Here is a 20927-nt window from a genome sequence, read left to right on the forward strand (position 1 = left end):
TAAACATTCCATTCATTTTCAACATAGGGTTTTTCATTATCAGCCACAAAGTCGTAGCAATTCAATGTACACTTACCAGTAGGCTGGTGGTTGTAAAATGGTTCTATATGCTCCTGTAGAACCCCCGAGTATGTACCGGTATGCAATCACTCTAGTTTTAGTAGGTGGCTTTGTCCGAGGCTTAAAAACGTTTAAATAAATACTTTATGAAATGTCTATGGAAGAAATGAATGGGGAAAACGCTTCGACACCAGAGTGGGGATGGGGTGGGGCTTCAACTGCGATGCTCTATTAGCCACATTTACAACTGGTGGCTGGGTTCATTTTCCTACCCTGCCGACTCTACCATGTTAACGATTTAAATACGGTGGGACATATTACACACAGCGTTCATACTAGGGCTACAACAGTTAATCGAACTTATCGATAATTTAATAAAATAATCTATTAATATTTGATTCGGGGCATGTCATTGTATGAAAACAGACAATCTACAAGCTCACAAGGCGTGCACATCGTGAGGAGTTTTAGAGGATTGTAGATCGGACATTTCCTGTGATCAAATCTTTAAACAGGGCTCAAATGGTTAATCATTTTTGTTGCCCTTCTTGCAGCCCTCGTTCATGCTTTTACAAATCATCGCCTTTGACCGTGGCTGAGCCAACCTCTGACCTTGGTTATGTCAATAGTATCTTGGACGGGCTTTTCACTTTGACTGCATCTGTTTTGCATCTCAAACAGCACTCTGGGCTTCTGGAACAAGCTTCTGTTGCCATAGTAACAAAACTTGTCCCAGGCCCGCACTGGAAACACACACAGCTCTTCTTGTCAAAAACACTGGGAGCTCGGTGGAGTTAAGTAACAGCTGAAGTGAAAAAGCAAGACTGGACATAAGATTGTCAAGAATCGTGTAATTTAGACTCTTTGTCGTCTAGATTTCTATCTACAATAGCAACATTTTTCAAGAGGTTTGAATACATGCCACATGAAATGCGTAGCATGGCTAACCTTACATACAGGATGTATACATACTAGGGATGGGACGATAAGCGATGTTATCGTTTATCGTGATAAAAAAACACTCTAATGTATCTAATGTATCGTGATATCGTCCTCCGTCATGCACTGACATCAATTCACCTAATTTGACGCGTTGTGAGCTTGTAGATCTGCTATTTTCAGCACACAACCAAGTGTAAAATCAGTCATTACGATGCCATCAAGGCCTGCCAAAATACATTGCAGTTGACTAAATCAACTGTACAGATTTAGTCACCTAAAATCTTATATTTAGTATATTCGACTTTAGTATATTCGACTAGAATTAGACTAAAACTAAAACGTTTCAGGTGACTAAATCATGTCTAAAACTAAATTACATTGTATTCAAAAGACTATGACTAAAACTAAATCAAAACTTGCTGTCAAAAACAACACTGCAGCAGTGTAGTAACACGCAACGCATGCACAGTGTCTGTCTCTGCTCTTACTCCCCCATCAATCATGATGATGTATGAAGTGAGAAGGTGAGAGGGCCGAGAGGCCTGTCTGGGGGAACAGGCTTCCACACCAGTGGCGTCAGTTCAGCAAAAGCTAGGGTATGGCAAAGATGGGAGTCCTCATGGAAAAGAGGCATTACATTTTGTATAACACGGTTCTATTGTGAAAATAGCAGATCTACATGCTCACAACGCCTCGCGCTGCGAGGCGTTGTGAGCATGTAGATCGGCTATTTTCACAATGTCTGAAAGAAAAAACACTAGTTTTGTCAGTTTTTTACACAGGTTTCTACGGTTTCTTGGGCTGGATATGGCAGCCTGGAATGGTTGTTCAAGTGCAGCTAAACTTAGCATGTTAGTAAACGTGCCACATGAATTGCACCTGTGCAGCTGACCTACAGAACCTGGGAATATACCATTTTGTCAAGATGGGGAGAATACAAGTGTGGAGAATATAATTATAATATCTTGTTAAAGTGACCATTTGGTAACATTTAGCATTTGTAGTTATTTTACTGTAATTTAACAACATAATAACCAGCACAGATACACAAAGAGACATTCATGGATATATATTTAAAAGTAACTTTTATGTTCCCCCCTGGACCCAGGGTATGGCAGCTGCATACCCCTGCCATACCCAATTGACGCCCCTGTTACACACTGGCCTAGAATCAGGGCTGAGGCGTGAGGACAGCTCCCAAAATGTACTTATGGTTCTGTCACTCTCTTGTGTCTTTAACGTCGCCACTTTCTCGTCAGTGACCCCTCATTAAAGCCTGCTCAGGGTCAAACCACCAGCATATCTGACCTGTCGCATTCCCATCCATAATACCACTGACAGTCAGAATGGCACAGATTCCCAGTACTCAACGCGATACCCAACTCAAGGCTGGCTAACATGACTACCGTGGAGAGTTGGTACACGGGAGGATTGCCAAGGATCTGTGTGAAACGGACAGTTGCTTGACCCTAGTAATAGAAGCTAGGGACTTTTATGCAAAGCAATAGTGATTAGGGCTGTCACGATTATGACATTTTACATGGCGATTAATTGTCACTCAAATAATTGCGATTATTGATTTAATTGTGTTTTTGTTGCTGACAATTACATTTCTGTTTGGCTTGTAGGCTTTGAAGTTGCACATGGTAGATACGACACATAACCTAAATATACAAAGAAATTACAAGTAGTGCCTTAGAGACCTTAGTGTCAACCCCTGCACATATCTGTAATAACTACCACTTTTTTGCTGACCGAGTACAAGTACGAGTACTTCATTTTGAGTACTCGCCGATACCGAGTACCGATACGAGTACAATTAATAATACAAAATGTCTTTAAATTACGTTTTGTTTTTTTTATCAGATGTTCCTCACTTTCTGGCTGTATAACACATTAAATTGCATTGCTTTCCCAGAACATGGCACAACTGCCACACATTTCACTTTTTTTTTCAGGTTTAGCCCATGGAAATTCCTGTACTGTGCATGATCTTCTAGATCTGCTATGCTCAAACATTTTGTATTTTTACTTTTGATACTTTAAGAGAGAGAGAGAAAGGCGAAGTGGCGGAACACACAGGGTACTCGGGCGCTTTGTGAGCAGTATCAGACGAGTACCGATACCGCAAAATAGGCCGGTATCGGGGCGAGTACCGATACCACAAGTACCGATACTGCATCCCTAGTCATAACCTCCCAGGGGGTTCGTTTATTTTTGGAACACAGTTCTTATATTATGAGTCACAATCTAGAATTCCCCTATGGGAAATCAAATACAAAGAAATAACGCCGTGCCCCAGGGTAATGGGAGTGACGTCAGGACCTCAGTCAGTGCACTATCCCCGACGTGAATCAGTGAAAGTAGACCGGCGCCCGACTCTGGGCCATACCAGTGTGTGGAACAATGCAAGTTGGGAATACACACAGAGCAGACACACCCCACCTGTTGTGCAATACTCCTGTTATCTGATGTTGCCATTGTCAGCTCCACGTGCATCGCCTTTTACTCCGCAACCACAGCTAGGGCTGTCACAATTCTTACATAATCGTCTAATCGCAATTATTTGACATAATCGCGATTATATTTCATAATCGTCATAATCGTTTCCATGTTGAAAAATTTTCATATGTTTTTTTCAAGTTAAAAAATTGTGGAAATAGCAGATCTACAAGCTCACAACGCGTCGCATCGCGACGCGTTGTGAGCTTGTAGATCGGCTATTTCCACTATCAATGTTCTTTTTTAAGTATAAAGTTGTCAAATATGTCAGTAATTTCTTTGTATATTTAGGTTATGTGTCATATCTGCCATGTGCAACTTCAAAGCCTAAAAGCCAAACAGAAATGTAATTGTCAACGACACAATTAAATCGTTAATTAATCGCAATTATTTGAGAGAAAATTAATCGTCTTGTAAAATGTCATGATCATGACAGCCCTAACCACAGCTCTCCAACTTCCTGTTCCATTGCGCACGCTGCCACTTGTATTGGCGACGCGGCACAAGTGAAGCTCGGCCAATCAGTATAGCCGAAGGGTTGGGTTGGCCAATCGGGGACTTATATTGGCTAAGCGGCACAAACCCGATGTGAAGCTTAACCAATTCATGAAGCAGATGGGTCGGCTTGGCCAATCAGGAAGGCCGATGATGCACACACAGAGAGATTCAGTGTGTCCTTCATACAGAGGACACACTGCTGTTCACAGTGCTGTTACATCAATGCCGTGACTTCAGTTTCTCCTCTTGCGTTGCCACTATAGGACAAACCCGTTTTGGAACGTTTCTCTGGCAACCGGCGGAGGATACCAACCATACACCTGACCAGACTCCCATCAAAAAGACCCCCCCCCCCCCCCCCCCCCCTCAGTGACAACACACACTTGCCAGACCACACAGAAATGCCACATGCCATCCAGGGTGTCTGGAATCCCAGCCTGTAAAGGGTAGGGACGCTGGGTAGGGTCTACTCTGTGCATTGGGCTTGGGGGTTGGGGAGGGGGCTTGACACAGGACTACTGCACAAAGCACTTCCCTATAAGGTCTCCAAATAATAGAGGAGGGAGAGATCCTCCCCCCCCCCTATACTGTACCCCTCCCCACACAGGCCCCTCTCTCAGGAGACTCCAGCACCTAACATGCAGCGTGGAACAAAAGATATGTTGAGCTAAATGGCTTACTTTTTAAATGAGAATTACTACAATTGGCTGATTAGCCGGTAGGCCTATTTGTGATACATTTAATCTACCAACCAACAACCACAGGGTTGGCAATATTGGCTGGTGGCCTATCCTGATTACAAGCACTGCAGGCCTCACCCTAAATGTTCATTGTAAAAAGGGCTATGGTCGTTTTAAAAACATAATTAAACCCGGTTTATAACAACAAACTGAATGTCAGTACGTTTTTTTGTTTGGAGAAGGCCCAGGGCCCCGTTAGGGTTTACTGCAACAACAGCAAAAGAAGCATTTGTCTGAGCCAAAGTATTGTGGAAGAGCACGCTGGAGCAGCTCCTTTATCAACGCTATAAAAGACATCAGACAAATGGACAGGGCTGCATGTTGGCTCGGCTAGAAACAGGCCTGATGATGATAGCACAAAGTAGCCCAGAATCCCTATGCTCGGCTGCCTTTTAAGTACGACGGCTTGGTCCAGACAGAATGGAATATAAACATCACCCAGAACCAGCTACAGCAGGTGCACTGCAAGGTTAAAGTGGCGCTGAGAAGTCTGATTTACCGTAGGATTTAACCAAAGTTTTGTTGCCCCATTTCAAAAATAGCTGCTCACAATGTGTCACATAGAGGCTTTGTGAGCTTGTAGATTTATTTCCGCATTTCTTTTTTCTTTTTTGAAAGATAATATTATTGACATGCCCAAAATAGGGCTGCCAGGTGGTTTTTGTTCAAATAAATACTCCACACACCTGTCTGTGTACAAGAGAGCTGATGTTGAGCAGACGGAAGAGGGAAGCAGGCTCAGAGCTAGGGATGGGATTTACGATATTATCGCGACAATCAAAATATCCCCAAGATCCATTATCCTGGGACGGGACATTTCCCCAAAAAGCAGCAGATCTACAAGCTCACAACAAATGTAACCAAATGGACCCTTACAGGTCCATTTGGTTTCATTTGTATAGTGTCAGAGTTAAGTGGAGACCTTGACATTTTAAAGTTTGAGAACTGATGATTTTGACCAAAATTTAATTCTGCAATGAATCTCTGTATTAATGATTAAACAGGATGGATTTTTTACAAGGCTCCCTCAATTGTATCACGATATATACGATACCTCTGAAAAGGCATATCGCGGAGGCATTGTATCGTCTCAGTGATAATTATCACCATATCGCCCACCCCTAGTCCCATCCCTACTCAGACTGACTGCCAGGACCCATGGAGACTAGACTACTTGGGTATTCTCCTCACAGCTAAGCCAGTCAGAGAGGGCTTGTTGTTTCGTGCCCTCTGCCGCCGCACAGTGTGCACGGAGTCAGCTGGCATCTGCCTGCGTCATCAAGGTGGTGGGGGGGGGGGGGGGGGGATCAAACCGGAGCTTTCGGGAAAATATTATTCTTCAAAGAGGTCCCAAATATGAGGGAGCTTTGGAGGATTTGGCGAGTAAGCCGAGGTGATGGGTTTCATCCTCGCTGCAGGAGTAACACATCCTGCTTTGCCGTGTGCTGGCTGCGCGTTTTAAGGCTCAAGCTGCTGACGGGGGAGACCTTTAGTCCTTCACACTGACGGTAAAGTGAACCGTACTTATGTAATAACAGCTGAGTGATGTCAAAGAATTGTCATTTTGTAGGTTTATGTGCCTCTTATTTTATTGTGCATTGTGATTTGATCACAAAGAAAAGCCTTAGAAACTAAGCATCTTTCCCAACTAAACCGATTCAGCCCATCTAATTGTGAAAACCCCGTTCAGAACACAAATGGAACGAGTCTCCTTTTACACTCAGGGGTCTGGGGCAATGTTAGATCTGCCCTTCCTTGTCAAGGTGACATTGGGAGTCCTGCTGAACGCTCTCTCCCACGTCATCCGCTGCAACAATGTTCCCCTGAGCACGAGAGAGAGAGAGAGAGAGAGAGAGAGAGAGAGAGAGAGAGAGAGAGAGAGGGGGCCCCACCACCAGACACCTGTCATCTTCTTCACCACTGGCACTGTCTGCTATAAATAAAGCATTCCATAATCTAAACAGACTACGATTGCTAAAAATAAAAAGACACCACTGTGCACTGAAAAACACTGCATCACCTCTGTGGCTTAGGGTTAAACCGCGTGGTGATAACGACCGGCGGCCTCAAGGACTCCGGCATTCCGCGGCACATCCTATCCCCCGTCCATCTGTCTCTGCGGGCGTACTCGTGCGTGCTGATGACGTGGGGGGAAAATGGTCATCCAATCACGATCAAAGCCAGGGGCATTTCAGCTCCCGAGATACACCGACTGCATCACAGGCCTTATCAGACAGGCACCGTGGGATGCATCACACACAGGAAATCAAAGCATCAGCGTTTCAGCGGCTGATATTCCTGAGATAACGCCGGCTGCATGGTATATCAAGAGTGACTCACTGCACCGGCAGAGAGACCTGGCTGACGATTCGGAGGCTGCGTCTTAGGACGTGTCAGTGTGTGGCACGGGTATAGGAGCAGCTACTGTTAACTTCGAGAGAACATCGCCATGGATGTGCGTGCGGAGTACAACAGCTGGGAGGCGTAGTGGTAGACGGGCACGCTCGTGCACAAAAAGGAACGTGGCAATGAATTCCCCGGCCCATGAAAATGTATGATACCAGGTCATAAGTAGGGATGGGAGTGGGACGATATGAAAATGTCATATCACGATTATTGTGACAAAAGAAATCGCGATTTACGATATTATCACGATAATCAAAATCCATTATCCTGGGGCTGGAACATTTGCCAAAAAAATAGCAGATCTACAAGCTTGTAAATCATCTATTTTTTGGCAAAGACATTTGTGAAAAAAAGTACCACGTACCTTTTACCAGTTATAGAGGGTTTGTGTGGAACCGGATATGCAGCTCGGCAAATAAAAGGTGAATTGATCCCAGTGCATGACGGAGGACGATATCACGATCTATTAAATCTCTACGATACGATTATCGCAAGTGTTTTTTATCGCGATAAACAATAATATCGCTTACCATCCCATCCCTAGTCATAAGCACTTAATCCTACATCAAATACAGAAAACAATCCAATCTACAGGCTCAGAATGTGTTGCATCACGTATGTGCTGTTAGCTCTGTCATTTTTTGGATGGTTTCTTTTGACAATCTGTCCAATAAGGGACACCAGAGCAGACCAGTACTGATGATGACATCAATACTGCAGGCCCCAGGTCCCATGAATCATCATTACTTCTCACTGCTTCGTGACAGGCCTGTGCACACACTCCACACACACACACAGGGGCCTCAATAACACCTGTGCCCGGCTCTTTGAGGCAATGTGTTAAATAGGAACATCACACAAAGCACCGCTATTGTAGGGTGAGTCACCTCTGCAGTAGCCTCGGAAACCCAGGCTTCTTTTGGCGATCGGAAGAAAAAGAAGCCTGGGCGATCGCGTTATGATCACCGTTGGAGGAAGTGTAGAATTTCCCTAACCAATCAGAGTGCAGAGAGCGTCGCACCGAATGTGTTGACGTCATGACGCAGCAGGGTTCTCTGCGCTGAGCAGAGGAGCAGAGGGGGGTAGGGGGAGGAGAACACATGCCATTGGCCAGAGACTCGCGGAGAGACTCGCCGCGCCCGCCCATCTGCCTACACAAACTGGTCCGCGTTAGGTTAGAGTGTCTCTGCAGTGGTACTAAGAGGGGCTTTCAGATAAATGTAACCCATTGCCATACCTGGATTCCCTATCAAAGAACAACACTTTGAAGAGCTTACAATTATAACCACAAGAATGCGGTATGAGGACAAATCATGTCTCATCATGAAAACCAACGATTTCTGATTGCAGCTCCTATAGAGCAGTCCCAAAAACCCAATGATATTATAACATCTAAACTTTCATTTGAGAATACGTAGGCTGCAACATGATCATTTGCGTTGTAACATCTTACAGTGTAATAACAGAAAAATACATCGTTTCCAGAAGGCCAAAGTTGCAAGTTCAAATTCTGGAGTGCAAGAGTCAGCACCATAGCACTTGAAGGAAAGTACATCACATCCACTGCTGTCACTTATCTGTAATGCATCATCATTTACAGATAAGCTCTAGGTAAAGTAATAGAAGACGACGAATGGAAAGGTAGAGATTTTTCTTCTAGAATAAGCTTTATAAAACAAAGACAAATCAGTGTTAAGTGCATTGTGGCGGAAAGGAGTCACAACTTACCGGCAACCTCCACGATGTCTCCAGGCACGATGTCCTTGGCCTTGATCCTCTGGACAGTCTTCCTGTCTTGCCGATACACCTTACCCATCTCGGGCTCATATTCCTTCAGGGCCTCGATGGCGTCCTCTGCATTGCGCTCCTGATTAGGAAACGGAAATCGATGTCAATGCCAACAGAGTCGCTTCGAGAAACTGATCCATGTTAGCGCAAAAGATCAAGTGGTTAGCGGAGGATTCCCCTATGAAAATACATCTCTTCATCTCGACTATGGAGCAGAGAACTAGGAATGGGACGATATGGAAATGTCATATCACGATTGTTGTAACCAAAGAAATCGTGATTTACGATATTATCGCGATAATCAAAATATCCCCAACATCCATTATCCTGGGGCGGAACATTTGCCAAAAAAATAGCAGATCTACAAGCTCACAATGCGTTGCGGCGCGTTGTGAGCTTGTAGATTGGCTATTATTTGGTAAAGAGATTTGGTAGAGTGAGAAAAAAAAATGTATCAAGTACGTATATAGCGGTATGTAGCTTTTACCAATTATAGAGGATTTAAGTGGTACCGGATATGTAGCTCGGCAAATAAAAGGTGAAATGATTCCAGTGCATGACGGAGGACGATATCATAAATTAAATCTCCACGATACGATAATTGCGAGTGTTTTTTTTTTATCACGATAAACGATTATCGAATATCGTCCCATACCTAGTTAGTGCGAAAGATCAAGTGGTGGATCAAGGATTCCCCTATGAAAATACATCTCTCCAATCTCAACTTATGAAGCAGAGAACTCTACATCACATGTGGGGGTGATACATGGGCAAAGACACACACCTGTGTTTAGAAACATAATACACTAGTGTGCAGTCAAGCAGTTGGGATGAGAGCTCTTAGGATGAAAGTCTATTGCCGGGCTGCAGGCCAGATTGATCACTCCCAAGAGCCGATCATAAGGGATAATCTACAGTGAGGCATTCATTGGAAAAATAAACCCTGACGGGGCGAAACAGTCCTGCCACCCCACTTATTACATGGCTACTTAATGAATTAAATCTATAATTTAACATGACTAGACCGGCGCCCTTCGGCTACTCTGGGGCTGGGCCATGCAAGTCCAGAATGATTACAGTTGGGAACACACACAGTCCTGTTATCTCATGCAGGGACGTGCTGGGCCCATGATTCAGCCCGGGAAAAAGAGTTGCAGAGGCCCTCATTGCTCGCTATGGAGAGAGATCTCTCTCTCCATAGCGCTGCTGCTACTCAAACATTTGCCATTTCAGATCATGACAAGTGACAAGCCAGTGGGCCAATGACATGAGTTATATTTTGTCGTTGTCGGGTGGAAACCTTGTACGTTCTACAAGCACAGAACGTCGGGTGGAAACCACCGATCTACAAGCACACAACGCCTCGCACCGCGAGGCGTTGTGTGCTTGTAGATCTGCTGTTTTCACTACTTTTGTGCGACGGCCTTGCATGATGAAGCAGGGCTTTGCTTTGCGAAAAAAAATTATAAATTTGAAACTTGGAGATACGAGGTTTCTGCCCGACAGTGACGATTTACTTTGTTGGCCACCCAGCCCCCAAAATGGAACGAAGGCCGACATTTTTATTTTTTACTACTCCTTCTTCAATAGACATAACATGGGGCATACAAGCCATTATTATAGCCAATATGGTTGAGGTCTCGCTCCAGTGAGCAGCAGCAGCCAATGCGGCATTGATACAGTAAATATCTATTGTAGATAGGAGTGGGCGATATGGAAAAATATAATATCACAATATTTTCCCAAGCTGTATCACGATACACGATTTTATCATGATTCTTTTTTCAGGTTGGTTTTTATGGATATTTTTCAAGTTACTTAACAAAAACTAGACTCTCTGGGTTCCTTTTGGGAGGTCTAAATTGAACTTTACAAGTATGTAACTCTGACAGTATACAAATGAAACCAAATGGACCCTCACGGGTCCATATGGTTTCATTTGGATACTGTCAGAGTTAAGTGGAGACCTTGACATTTTACATTATGAGAACTACTGATTTAGACCAAAATGCAGGTTTAAATTGAATTCTGCAATGAATCTCTGTATTAACGATTAAACAGGATTTTTTTTACAAGGCTCCCTCAATTGTATCACGATATGTACGATACCTCTGAAAAGGCATATCGTGGAGACATTGTATCGTCTCAGCGATAATCATCACCATATCGCCCACCCCTAACTGTAGATCCGTGGTTGCAATTAAATCTCCATCAGGAGAGGGAGACAAAGGATATAAAACGTACGGCTTGCAGCTTTGCGGTGAACTACATCCCTTTAATAAGGGAATTTAGTGCCATAAATGTCATGTTGTCAATGACCCACACTCTGGATGGACCCATTTTCATGTCTTGTATTCCCCACTGTATTCCCCATCACAGAGTCAGCCTGTAGTACTGATGTACTTGGTACCGTAGAGAGTTTCGGGACAATTATCATTTTTAACCACTTGAGCCTTAGTGTCCCTATTCTGGGGCGAACATCTGGTGAAAAAAAGCAGATCTACAAGCTCACAACGCGTCACGTTGTGTCACCGGATAAAATTAGTACAACTTTTTAGTTTTACTGGCATCAAAGGACCCTAGGGGCACTATTTTCAGTTGAAGTTCCGGCTATATCCACTATTTGGAGGTTTATCATTGGGCAAGGGGGTGTTCCCGTGCAAAAGTTGCTATTTTGGGGACACCTGCCTCATCCCTAAAACACCTGCGCTACCCCTAAAGCCCCTTTTCCACTGGCCCAACACCACACCACACCGCCCACTTGTGCCAGGTTTTCCACTACAAGGACCTGGGTAGAGTGGGTACTAAACGTGGTATTAAAAAGGATCCAATCTAGAGTAGGTCTGAGCTAGGCCAAACAGGGCCAAACACTTCATAATGACTGATCACTCACTGACTTTTCATTTAGACCACCAGGATATAGTTGTAATACATGATAATAGATTCTATTGTGTTATAACCACTATTATAATCTATTATAGTGTATTATAATTATCATAGTAATCCATCAATACTTTATAGTGTATTATAATCACAGTTATAATCCATTATAGTGTATTATAATTTAGGATAGTTGTAATACAAATTTATATTGCATTATAATCACAGTTAAAAGGGTCAATTTGTTTCTTACCGATAGGGGTACTTTTGTGTCATAGAAAATGTAGATATTTTTATGTGGTGCAGTGTGGTGTGGTGTGGTGTGGTGTGGTGTGGTGTGGTGCTAAAGCTGCAGTCAAAAAGGGGCTTAACAATATGCATGTGTGGTGGTTTGGGCATTACCAAATTAAAACCAATCACTGTGCCAGATGCCATGGGAAGAGAGAAGACACTCTCTCTTCAGCTGACTATAGGAGAATTTGAATCACAGAGATTTCGTGGATAATTGTAGGTCAGAAGGAGACGCCTCGCAACGCGAGGCATTGTGAGCATGTAGATCGGCTATTTTCACAATGTTCGCCTCTTGCTTACTTAATATTTGACAGTTTGGCCAGTCCTGTTGAATATTCGACTATTCGAATACTTTGAGGTAGAATAATTTGAATACTAAAAATCACTATTCGTGAATACCCTAGTCCATTGCAGGCACTAGATCTTAAATCAATGCAAATAATATTTCACCAAGAGTCTCACCTGCCATACACCAACAATAGCATTGGCTATGAGGATGAGTAGGATTACGAAAGGCTCCACAAAGGCTGTGATAGTTTCTTCTCCTTCCTCGAACCAGGCCAAGACCTGAAATCAATCAAAAGAAAAGTGATGAATATATGCGTTCCCTCACAGCATATTAAGCAGCCCAGACATCGTTTGGGGACATCATTCACAAGCACACAAATGAAATACATGGAAAAACGCAAACACACACATCTGACAAAACACTGTACAAACATCTGCCGTATACCCCACACCCACCCGCATCATTATAAAAATGTGTTGGACAGATTCAGATCATTAGATGCAGTCAGAGGCATAATATCAGAGAGAGATGGTCTGGTTTTATATGCGGGGGTGTCATCCCACACATTTGTCACATAAACTTTACTTGTATTTAGAACTTTGCTCCACTGCGACAGTAACCTTTTTGTGAGGGCAGGCACAATATTTAGTGTATAATCGGGGCTAGGTGCTTATTGTAATTTTAAGTACCAAGTTCAATAATTAATAGGTCCCATTGGGGATGCACGGGAAAAACTCAATTTGCTGGACTTCTGGCATCGATGCTAACCACTTAAGAAAAGAATAATTAACAAATTATCCATAATAAAGCACTAATCAATTTTAAAAGAAAATACATAATTAGTCTGATTAGACTGCAGTGACTGCACAGACTTTGGAGTGGATGTGAATGCAGGTTTCCTAATAAGAGTGATAGAACGTCAGCATTCAACAAGCCTCAGTAAGACACATAAATAATGTCCCATAATGTAATGGCAGCAATTAAACAATCAAACAACACAGCCACAAACTATGTCAACCTAATGCCAAACAACCTTTAAAAGGCTTAACTCAAATACTTGTGTCAATGAACAACAGAAGCATAAGCTTATTTATTTACCCCGCTTTAACTGGACGCTGGCATCCCCGTTTTGGGCTTGTTGTTCTCAAATCTTTCAAAAATAGCAGATATTACAAGCTCGCAACACCACGCTTTGCAATGCTTGTAGATCAGCTATTTTCATTTTCATTTTCGAACATAGGCCTTAAAGGAGTAGTTCACCCCCAAAATGACTTTTTTCTATTGATTACTCACGCCATGGAGACTTGAGTTCAATAATATTTTTTTGTATTTGTCGCATTCCTAAGACAAAAATGTGATAATAGAAAACTTAGCCCCATTGATTCCGGATGGGGACCCAACTGCATTATCAATAGGGGTACATTTATTGTAATCAAAGTCTTAGGAATGCGACACAAATCATTTTTTTTATTGAACTCAAGTCTCCATGGCATGAGCAATCAGTAGAAAAAAAAGTCATTTTGGGGGTGAACTACTCCTTTAAGTGGTTAAGTGGCTGGCCAATCAAAAGTATTCCCTGCCATGCTTCTCCCCTAAAATGTGCTCCTTGCCTCTCTGACATTCATTTGAATAATGTTCTCTCATCCGTGTTGTTCCACGGTGACTGCATTCTCTCAGTGTGGTGGGCAGAGTCATGACCACTGTGAGAACGCATCAAAGTGTCAAAACAGTTTAGATGATGGCCGATGGCCTAGTCGACGCCGATGTGGGTTGTGTGTGCACAGTGCACACTGCGCTGGTCTGCTTGGTGCCAGGGGCGTCACAAGGGGGGGGGGGGGGGGGGGCAGTGGGAGTTACTAGGGTGGAGTGGCCTTAATTATGTTATACTTTAGCTATTGAAAAATAGCAGATATACAAGCTCACAGCGAGCTTGTAAATTTGCTATTTTTGAAAAGTCTGAAAATGTGAGCAAATCTTTGAAAATATGTATTTTTTAAGCGAACATCTGTAACTCAAATTTTGCTTCTGGGGGGGTCCCTGGAACTAAATATTTTGAGATGCGGGTCCATGGCCAAATACCTATCATTTTGGGGGTCCTTGACATTAACAAGTTTGAACACCACTGACAAAAAAAAACCTTAGAAGGATTTGAAATATTCAACGTTTTTTTAAAATAGCAGATCTACAAGCTCGCAGCGCTGCACTGTGAGCTTGTATATCTGCTATTTTTCAATAGTTAAAAAGGCACAAAACCCTTGTACCCAGGGCCCAGAATTTGGTGCGACACCCATGCTTGGTGCCCTCCCACCGAGAATACGCTGAGTCCAAATTTGGTGTGTGTGGAGGGGTGCTCTGTTCCTCCTGCCAGACGGCAGCTAGCGACACCTCTCTATCACCTGACCGGGCCACTACACACAACATACCAGCTCTCCAAGCCAACCGCACACAACCACATACAGTACATATCATCGCTGTCGCGGTGGAAACCTTATATGTCCAAAACCATTTGTATTGTATTTGTTTAAATCATTTTAAAATGAGTGCTTGTAGATCGGCTGTTTTCAATACTTTTGTGCGACGGCCTTGTGTGATGAAGCAGTGCTTTGGTTTGCGAAAAAATGTACAAACTTGAAACTTGGAGTTACGAGGTTTCTGCCCGACAGTGATGATATCTATCAGAGACTGGACAGACACAGTTATCCCAAGCATTGTCCAGTGTCTCTCACCACTTAAACCCTATACACTTTGTCAAATGACGAATAGTGGAAACAGACGATTTACAAGTTCACGACGCATTCCGTTGTTATTTCTTTTTTACATATTGACATTATGAAGTTGTAGTAAATGAGTGTCTAACCATAAGCAAATTTGTCAATCAGAAATGCTAACAAATAGGGAGGGACCCATAATCCCAATCAGAAATGTTTACAAATAGGCCTAAAGGCCCATTCCCACTGGGCCAGATAACAGATAAAAAAAATCTCTTTCTCCAGATATTTTTCCATTCAAGTGGATGGTAGATAGATACAGATAAAAAAAAATCTGTCACAGATATTTGTTTTATCTATGACAGATATTTTTTGTAACTGTATCTACCATCCACTTGAATGGAAAAATATCTGGAGAAAGAGATTTTTTTTATCTGTTATCTGGCCCAGTGGGGATGGGCCTTTAGGAGTAATAATCACACATTTTTCTCACTCAAACCACTCAGATAATGAAAATGGACAGGCGGAGGCAGCCAAGACCCGACTCAAAATAAAACCACCGTCCATCAAACGATTGGATCTATGGCAGGCACCACATAAGAAATTGACTATTACACCTATAACATGATGCAGCTTCAGAATGGGCTTCTTCTACAAGCTACTGATGATTTTATTTCATTGTTGGTTTCACCGTCTAACCTTTTCCCACGCCTTGGGGGGGGGGGGGGGGGGGGGGGGGGGTGAGAAAAGTGTGGCGGGTCAGTCATTACACAGCGGCGGTACAAGACAACTCAAATACCGTGGCACATGGTGATAGCAACTCAATACAGCCAACTGCTGCTGTCACCATTCCACGGACGAGTCGCCAGCCTTCTCAGCTGTTTGGCGGCTCCTAAGCTGTGAGTGTAACAGCAGCCGAGCTGGACAAACTGAAGACGTTCACACTTTCACCGCTATGTGCTATGCAACGCATAAACTCTCCCCTGGCAGTCATCACCTTATGCTCCATAATAATCACCCCCCCAAAAAACATCCAACGCCTTTCATTTTTCGGTGGTGGTGAGGTAAGTTTGAGGTTGTGATGATGGCAGCTTAACATCCCTATTTTGGGCATGTCAGCCTCATTATTAGGGCTGTCACAATTATTACATAATCGTCTAATCGTGATTATCTGACATAATCGCGATTATTTTTCATAATCGTCATAATTGTTTCCATGTTGAAAAATGTTCCATGTTTTAAAAAAATTACAAAAATAGTGGAAACAGCAGATCTACAAGCTCACAATGCATCGCATCACGACGGGCTGTGAGCTTGTAGATCGGCTATTTCCACTATCAATGTTCTTTTTTAAGCATAAAGTTGCCAAATATGTCATTTCTTTGTATATTTAGGATGTGTCATATCTGCCATGTGCAACTTCAAAGCCTAAAAGCCAAACAGAAATGTAATTGTCAACGACAAAAACATCGCAATTATTTGAGTGACAATTAACCGTCATGTAAAATGTCATAATCGTGACAGCCCTACTCATTATACCTTACATTTTCAGACATTTCCAATAAATAGCCTGAATAGCTCATTTTACAAGCAAGGGAGTACGGAAGACATGGACTTGAATTTAGGGCATAAAAGCATTGGCTTATATGCTGATCATCAAATGATCAAAGTCCAGAATGAAATGACATCATCAGTCAATACAATGATCAATGAATAAATGCAATGGAGGGTGAGTGACCACTCCTGCAAACCTATCAAGGAAAAGACTACACAACAAATCTGTTGATAATGTAAGCCATTTACCATGAGAGGGAGTGGGTTGTTGGCTGATTTACCACTGTTTCAGGGTTGAAACAGTGAAACAGTGGTAAATCAGCCAACAACCCACAACCCTCGAATGGTAAATTGCTTTTCTACCACTTCTACCATATAAATGAAAGAAAACACAGTTGTAACTTGCGATCTTGGAAATGTTAACTGCAACACAACAGGGGACGGGGTCCATGAGCCAACTCAAGGTCGTTGACTGATTTACCACTGTTTTAAGCCAATCAGAACCCAGTATCTGAACATGTGACCACAAAAAGTGGTAGAAATACTTACGAATGATATGCATGCAGCCAGCAGAAGAATTCGAACAAGTAGGTCTTCAAACTGCTCAACGACAAGTGACCATAATGATTTCCCTGTGGAAAAAGGAAAGTCAATTAATACAATATATATACAGTGAAGTAGTATTACTGTATTATACCGTAACGTGAAATAAATAGTAAGAAAAGAAAGAAAGTTTACCTTCTTCAGCAGGTAACTCTGTGTGGGGTCAAATCCAAGGACCATATAGGGAGGAAAAGATAAACAGGAAGGGGACAACATTCAGTGGTCTGTAATTACTTTACATAGGTAGGAATCAGGCACGTGCACACATAGACATCAAAGGGGGCTTGAGCCCCTGCCCCTTTATCTGTCTGTAAAAAGTGCTCCTTCCAGACAGTTTTTACAATGGTGAAAGAAACACAAATGCCCTCTTTCCATTCCATACCTGAAGGCAGCATTCAAGAGAATTGCCTTGTCCAAACTCTCCTTAACTTGAATGTTGATAAAATTGCCCTCTGTGTAGAAATCCATGCTGTTACGCCACATCTCCAGTATTGACTTGATTATGCTTAGTTCAGTGTGGTATCGAGCACTGAAAATAGCAGACCTCCAAGCTCACAATGCATAGCAGCGTGGCGCGCTGTGAGCTTGGAGGTCTGCTATTTTCGATGTTTTCTCCAAAGGGCCCTTTTAGAAACGTCAGCCCCTGCCTCTCTAACATTCTCTGCACGTCCCTGGCAGGAATAAACTCAGAAGGAACCCAGATAAATCTGGGAACCAGATTGCCTAAAAAACAAAAGGTAAAACCTTTGTTTTTGCCACCACCTCCTTGTTTTGTGTGGAAACAGGAATTCCCATTTCTTAATCCGTTTCCGCCCAGGTGATTCCTACCAATAAACACTGCTGTACATGTTTAGGGCAGCGGTGCTGACTGGAGGGATGTGTGATGATGGTCTGCTTCTGTACTGTTTGTTTAGCTGACTGAGGAACTATATAGCTCTGAGAAAAGCACAGCTGAACGTCACTTGAGGTCAGTAAGGCATTTTAGCTTTGCCCAGGGCACAGGTCTAGACAGTTCTCTCAGTACACATGGCAGGTTCTGAAGAACTGAAGAACAAACACCTGCATACGCACACACACACTCTCTCGCTCTCTCTCTCCTTTCTTTGCCTTTCATGTTACTCCGTGATGATGCCGTTCCGCTTAGTGACTCATTTCAGGTCGCTTGAGCAGAATACTAATAAGCTCAAGAGTGTGATAGAGGTTTGTGCTGCATTTATAACAAATTATTTACATATGAATAGCTGAAAACTGATGTACTTAGTAGACATCCTCAGAGTTAATGTATACATGTGAGACCCAGAGTGTACAAATAGAAAGTTAGAGACAAATAAACACCGTATTTTACTTATATACTAGCTTGGATGAGGGATACCTCAAAGTGACAACTGAACATTGTCAAATCTCAAATGACATACAAATAAACACCAGTCATTCAATGATGTATAGTTCTTTAGTTCTCAAAGTGAGTTCTCTTGAGGGAGTTCCAGGGGGTCCCCAGCTAAATGAACCAAATGGACCCTTATGGGTCTGTAACTCAGAGAGTACAAATTGTCAATTTGTACACTCTCAGAGTTAAAATTTATGTTGATTTTACAATATAAATCGGGGTCCCAGAGATAGAAATGTCATTAAATGGTGGTCCGTAGCCCAATGCACGTCAAACGTGTCCTTGAATTAAATTTGTATTCCAGGGATCCCTGGCTGGCATATCTTTTCAAATGGGGGTCCGCAGGCTAACAAGTAAGTGTAAACGTGGGGGTCCTTGACTTGAATAAGTTTGAGAACCACTGATGTAGTTAACTCAAAGAGGATAATAATCTGTCAAAGACATTTTCTTTCAAAAAGAAAAAAAAAGAGAAAGGAAATCCACGAGGTCATCTGTGATGACGTCAGCAGCCAGATACCGGCTCGGTGATGATGGTGACATTTAGCCCAGTAGTTACAATGACTAAGGACATGTTGGATTGGAAACGTCTTGTTGAAAGCTAACAATAATAACACACATAAAACAAGACAGTTTTGTCGTTATTACAACATACCGTTTAGGCCCCATTTCTCCCTCTGCCGTTTCACCTGGTCCAGGGCAAGTCCCGTGCTCTCATTGACGCAGAAATGAGTGTAAACTTCTTCCACACTCTTTGTGTGAGCGTTCTCCATGGCTGGACGTCCCTTGCTGTTCTCTGACTCCTACTCACACAGCGTGAATGAACGAACAGTCAGTCCTCCCGGTTGGCGGTTGGCACCGTTTCTCCCTCAAATCCAAACCCTTCAAAAAGAACAAACAGTTGGGGCCAACTAACTGATGGATCTCATCTATTATATCCTTCACATTCGGATAGCTAAAGAGCGTAGAGACCGGTATTCAGTGGAACGTGACCCCTTCCTTTCCTTCCCCCCTTTAATATTTTCTGTTCTCCAGGCAATGTGATCCCAAGAAGTAACAATATTTGTGGGCTGATCAAAATACCTCGGCGAAGATACCGTGGCGGAGTGTCCTCTTTATCTTCCGAAAATGGTGGAAAAAGAGTGTGCAGTCTGTCCTGATGAGGACGGCATTCACCCAGTCCTAAAGCCTCTCCGTGCCTGTGTGTGTCTCCCCGCCGATCGGCCGCCGTGTGGTAAGGTTGAGCCTCGCCGTGGTGGTGCAGCTCTCTCTGCTCTACTGTGCCTGGTGGTGGTAGAGCCGAGCGACGTGCTCGATATTCTGCATTTATCAAAGGGGGCAAGGTCTGCCGTCCCATGGCCCGGACGGACGCGGCTTCGCTGCAATTGGTCAGCCGGCTGGTTGTCCGGGTAACCACTGACGCAACGCGCGATCCTCGCGACCGTCGCCCAGAGGGTTCCTTCCAGATCCATCTGCTGATCACCACTGCTCGGTTTCCGTAATGAGTTATATAATAGTAATACATATAGAATTGATAGGAATAATTGTGTGGTTTATATACGTAGATCCACATTAAGCCCAAGCCTTTATGTATGTTTTTTGAAAATAAAAACAGTTTAATAGCCTACTATTATAGGCCTATTACTCTTTACTGAGTGGGCTACTCAAAGTCACATAGCATGATAGCAGGCTATAGGCTACATTAAAAATAATATGTAAAATGATTTGTCTATCTATTTGTGTTCGTTGTTTAATGTTTCTTTCTTGAAGATCCCCCCTGGCTTTGGTGTTGTGTGGTGAGTGGTGACCTCCCCGATGCAGCACTGTATGGGGGGGTCACGGGGGGTCCGCCCAGATCACAGACGGGCCTATTGTCAATCAATGGCCTGTCATGTTAATTTCTTCCTTTGTTTATATGTGTTTTTATTGTCAATAAAAAGATCCATTTCTTTCTTCTTCTTCTTCTTAATGTTGACCGGTTGCATGACAACCAGCTAGCCAATCACACAGTGACTGTCCCTCCGGGCTATGTGATCTTTACTGTACCATTATGAAAGTGCCTCATTTACTTCTCCTGCTCCTTGCGCTGCATGTGGAGTAATGCCATTGGATGGAAGACGCCCGAGGCGTTCAAAATCACACAGGAGCCAAAAAACCAGGAAGTATAGTCTCACTGAGCTTCAAAATCAATACACAAATAATCAATAAACCAAATGAAGAATATGAGATCAGTTTTGTATTTCTCTCAGTTAATCTTTACAGTATGATTTTTTCCCTCCGTG

General features: G+C 43.0%; 1 protein-coding gene across 1 annotated transcript in view; it reads right to left on the reverse strand.

Moving 5' to 3' along the window:
* The window catches only part of LOC308296130 (sarcoplasmic/endoplasmic reticulum calcium ATPase 2-like), a 59600-nt gene extending 39782 nt beyond the window's left edge, over positions 1-19818 (reverse strand). Inside the window, exons 1-5 of the mRNA XM_080739272.1 lie at positions 19301-19818; positions 17397-17414; positions 17208-17290; positions 12570-12674; positions 8877-9015 (exon numbers count right to left, since the gene is read on the reverse strand). Of these exons, the coding sequence (XP_080595398.1) occupies positions 8877-9015; positions 12570-12674; positions 17208-17290; positions 17397-17414; positions 19301-19418 (463 nt within the window). The 5' untranslated portion in view covers positions 19419-19818. The remainder of the gene's footprint in view (positions 1-8876; positions 9016-12569; positions 12675-17207; positions 17291-17396; positions 17415-19300) is intronic.
* Between the last annotated feature and the right edge of the window lie 1109 nt (positions 19819-20927).

The sequence above is a fragment of the Nannobrachium achirus genome, assembly GCF_963921795.1.
Source record: "Nannobrachium achirus genome assembly, chromosome: 12".
In the NCBI taxonomy this organism is placed as follows: Eukaryota; Metazoa; Chordata; class Actinopteri; order Myctophiformes; family Myctophidae; genus Nannobrachium; species Nannobrachium achirus.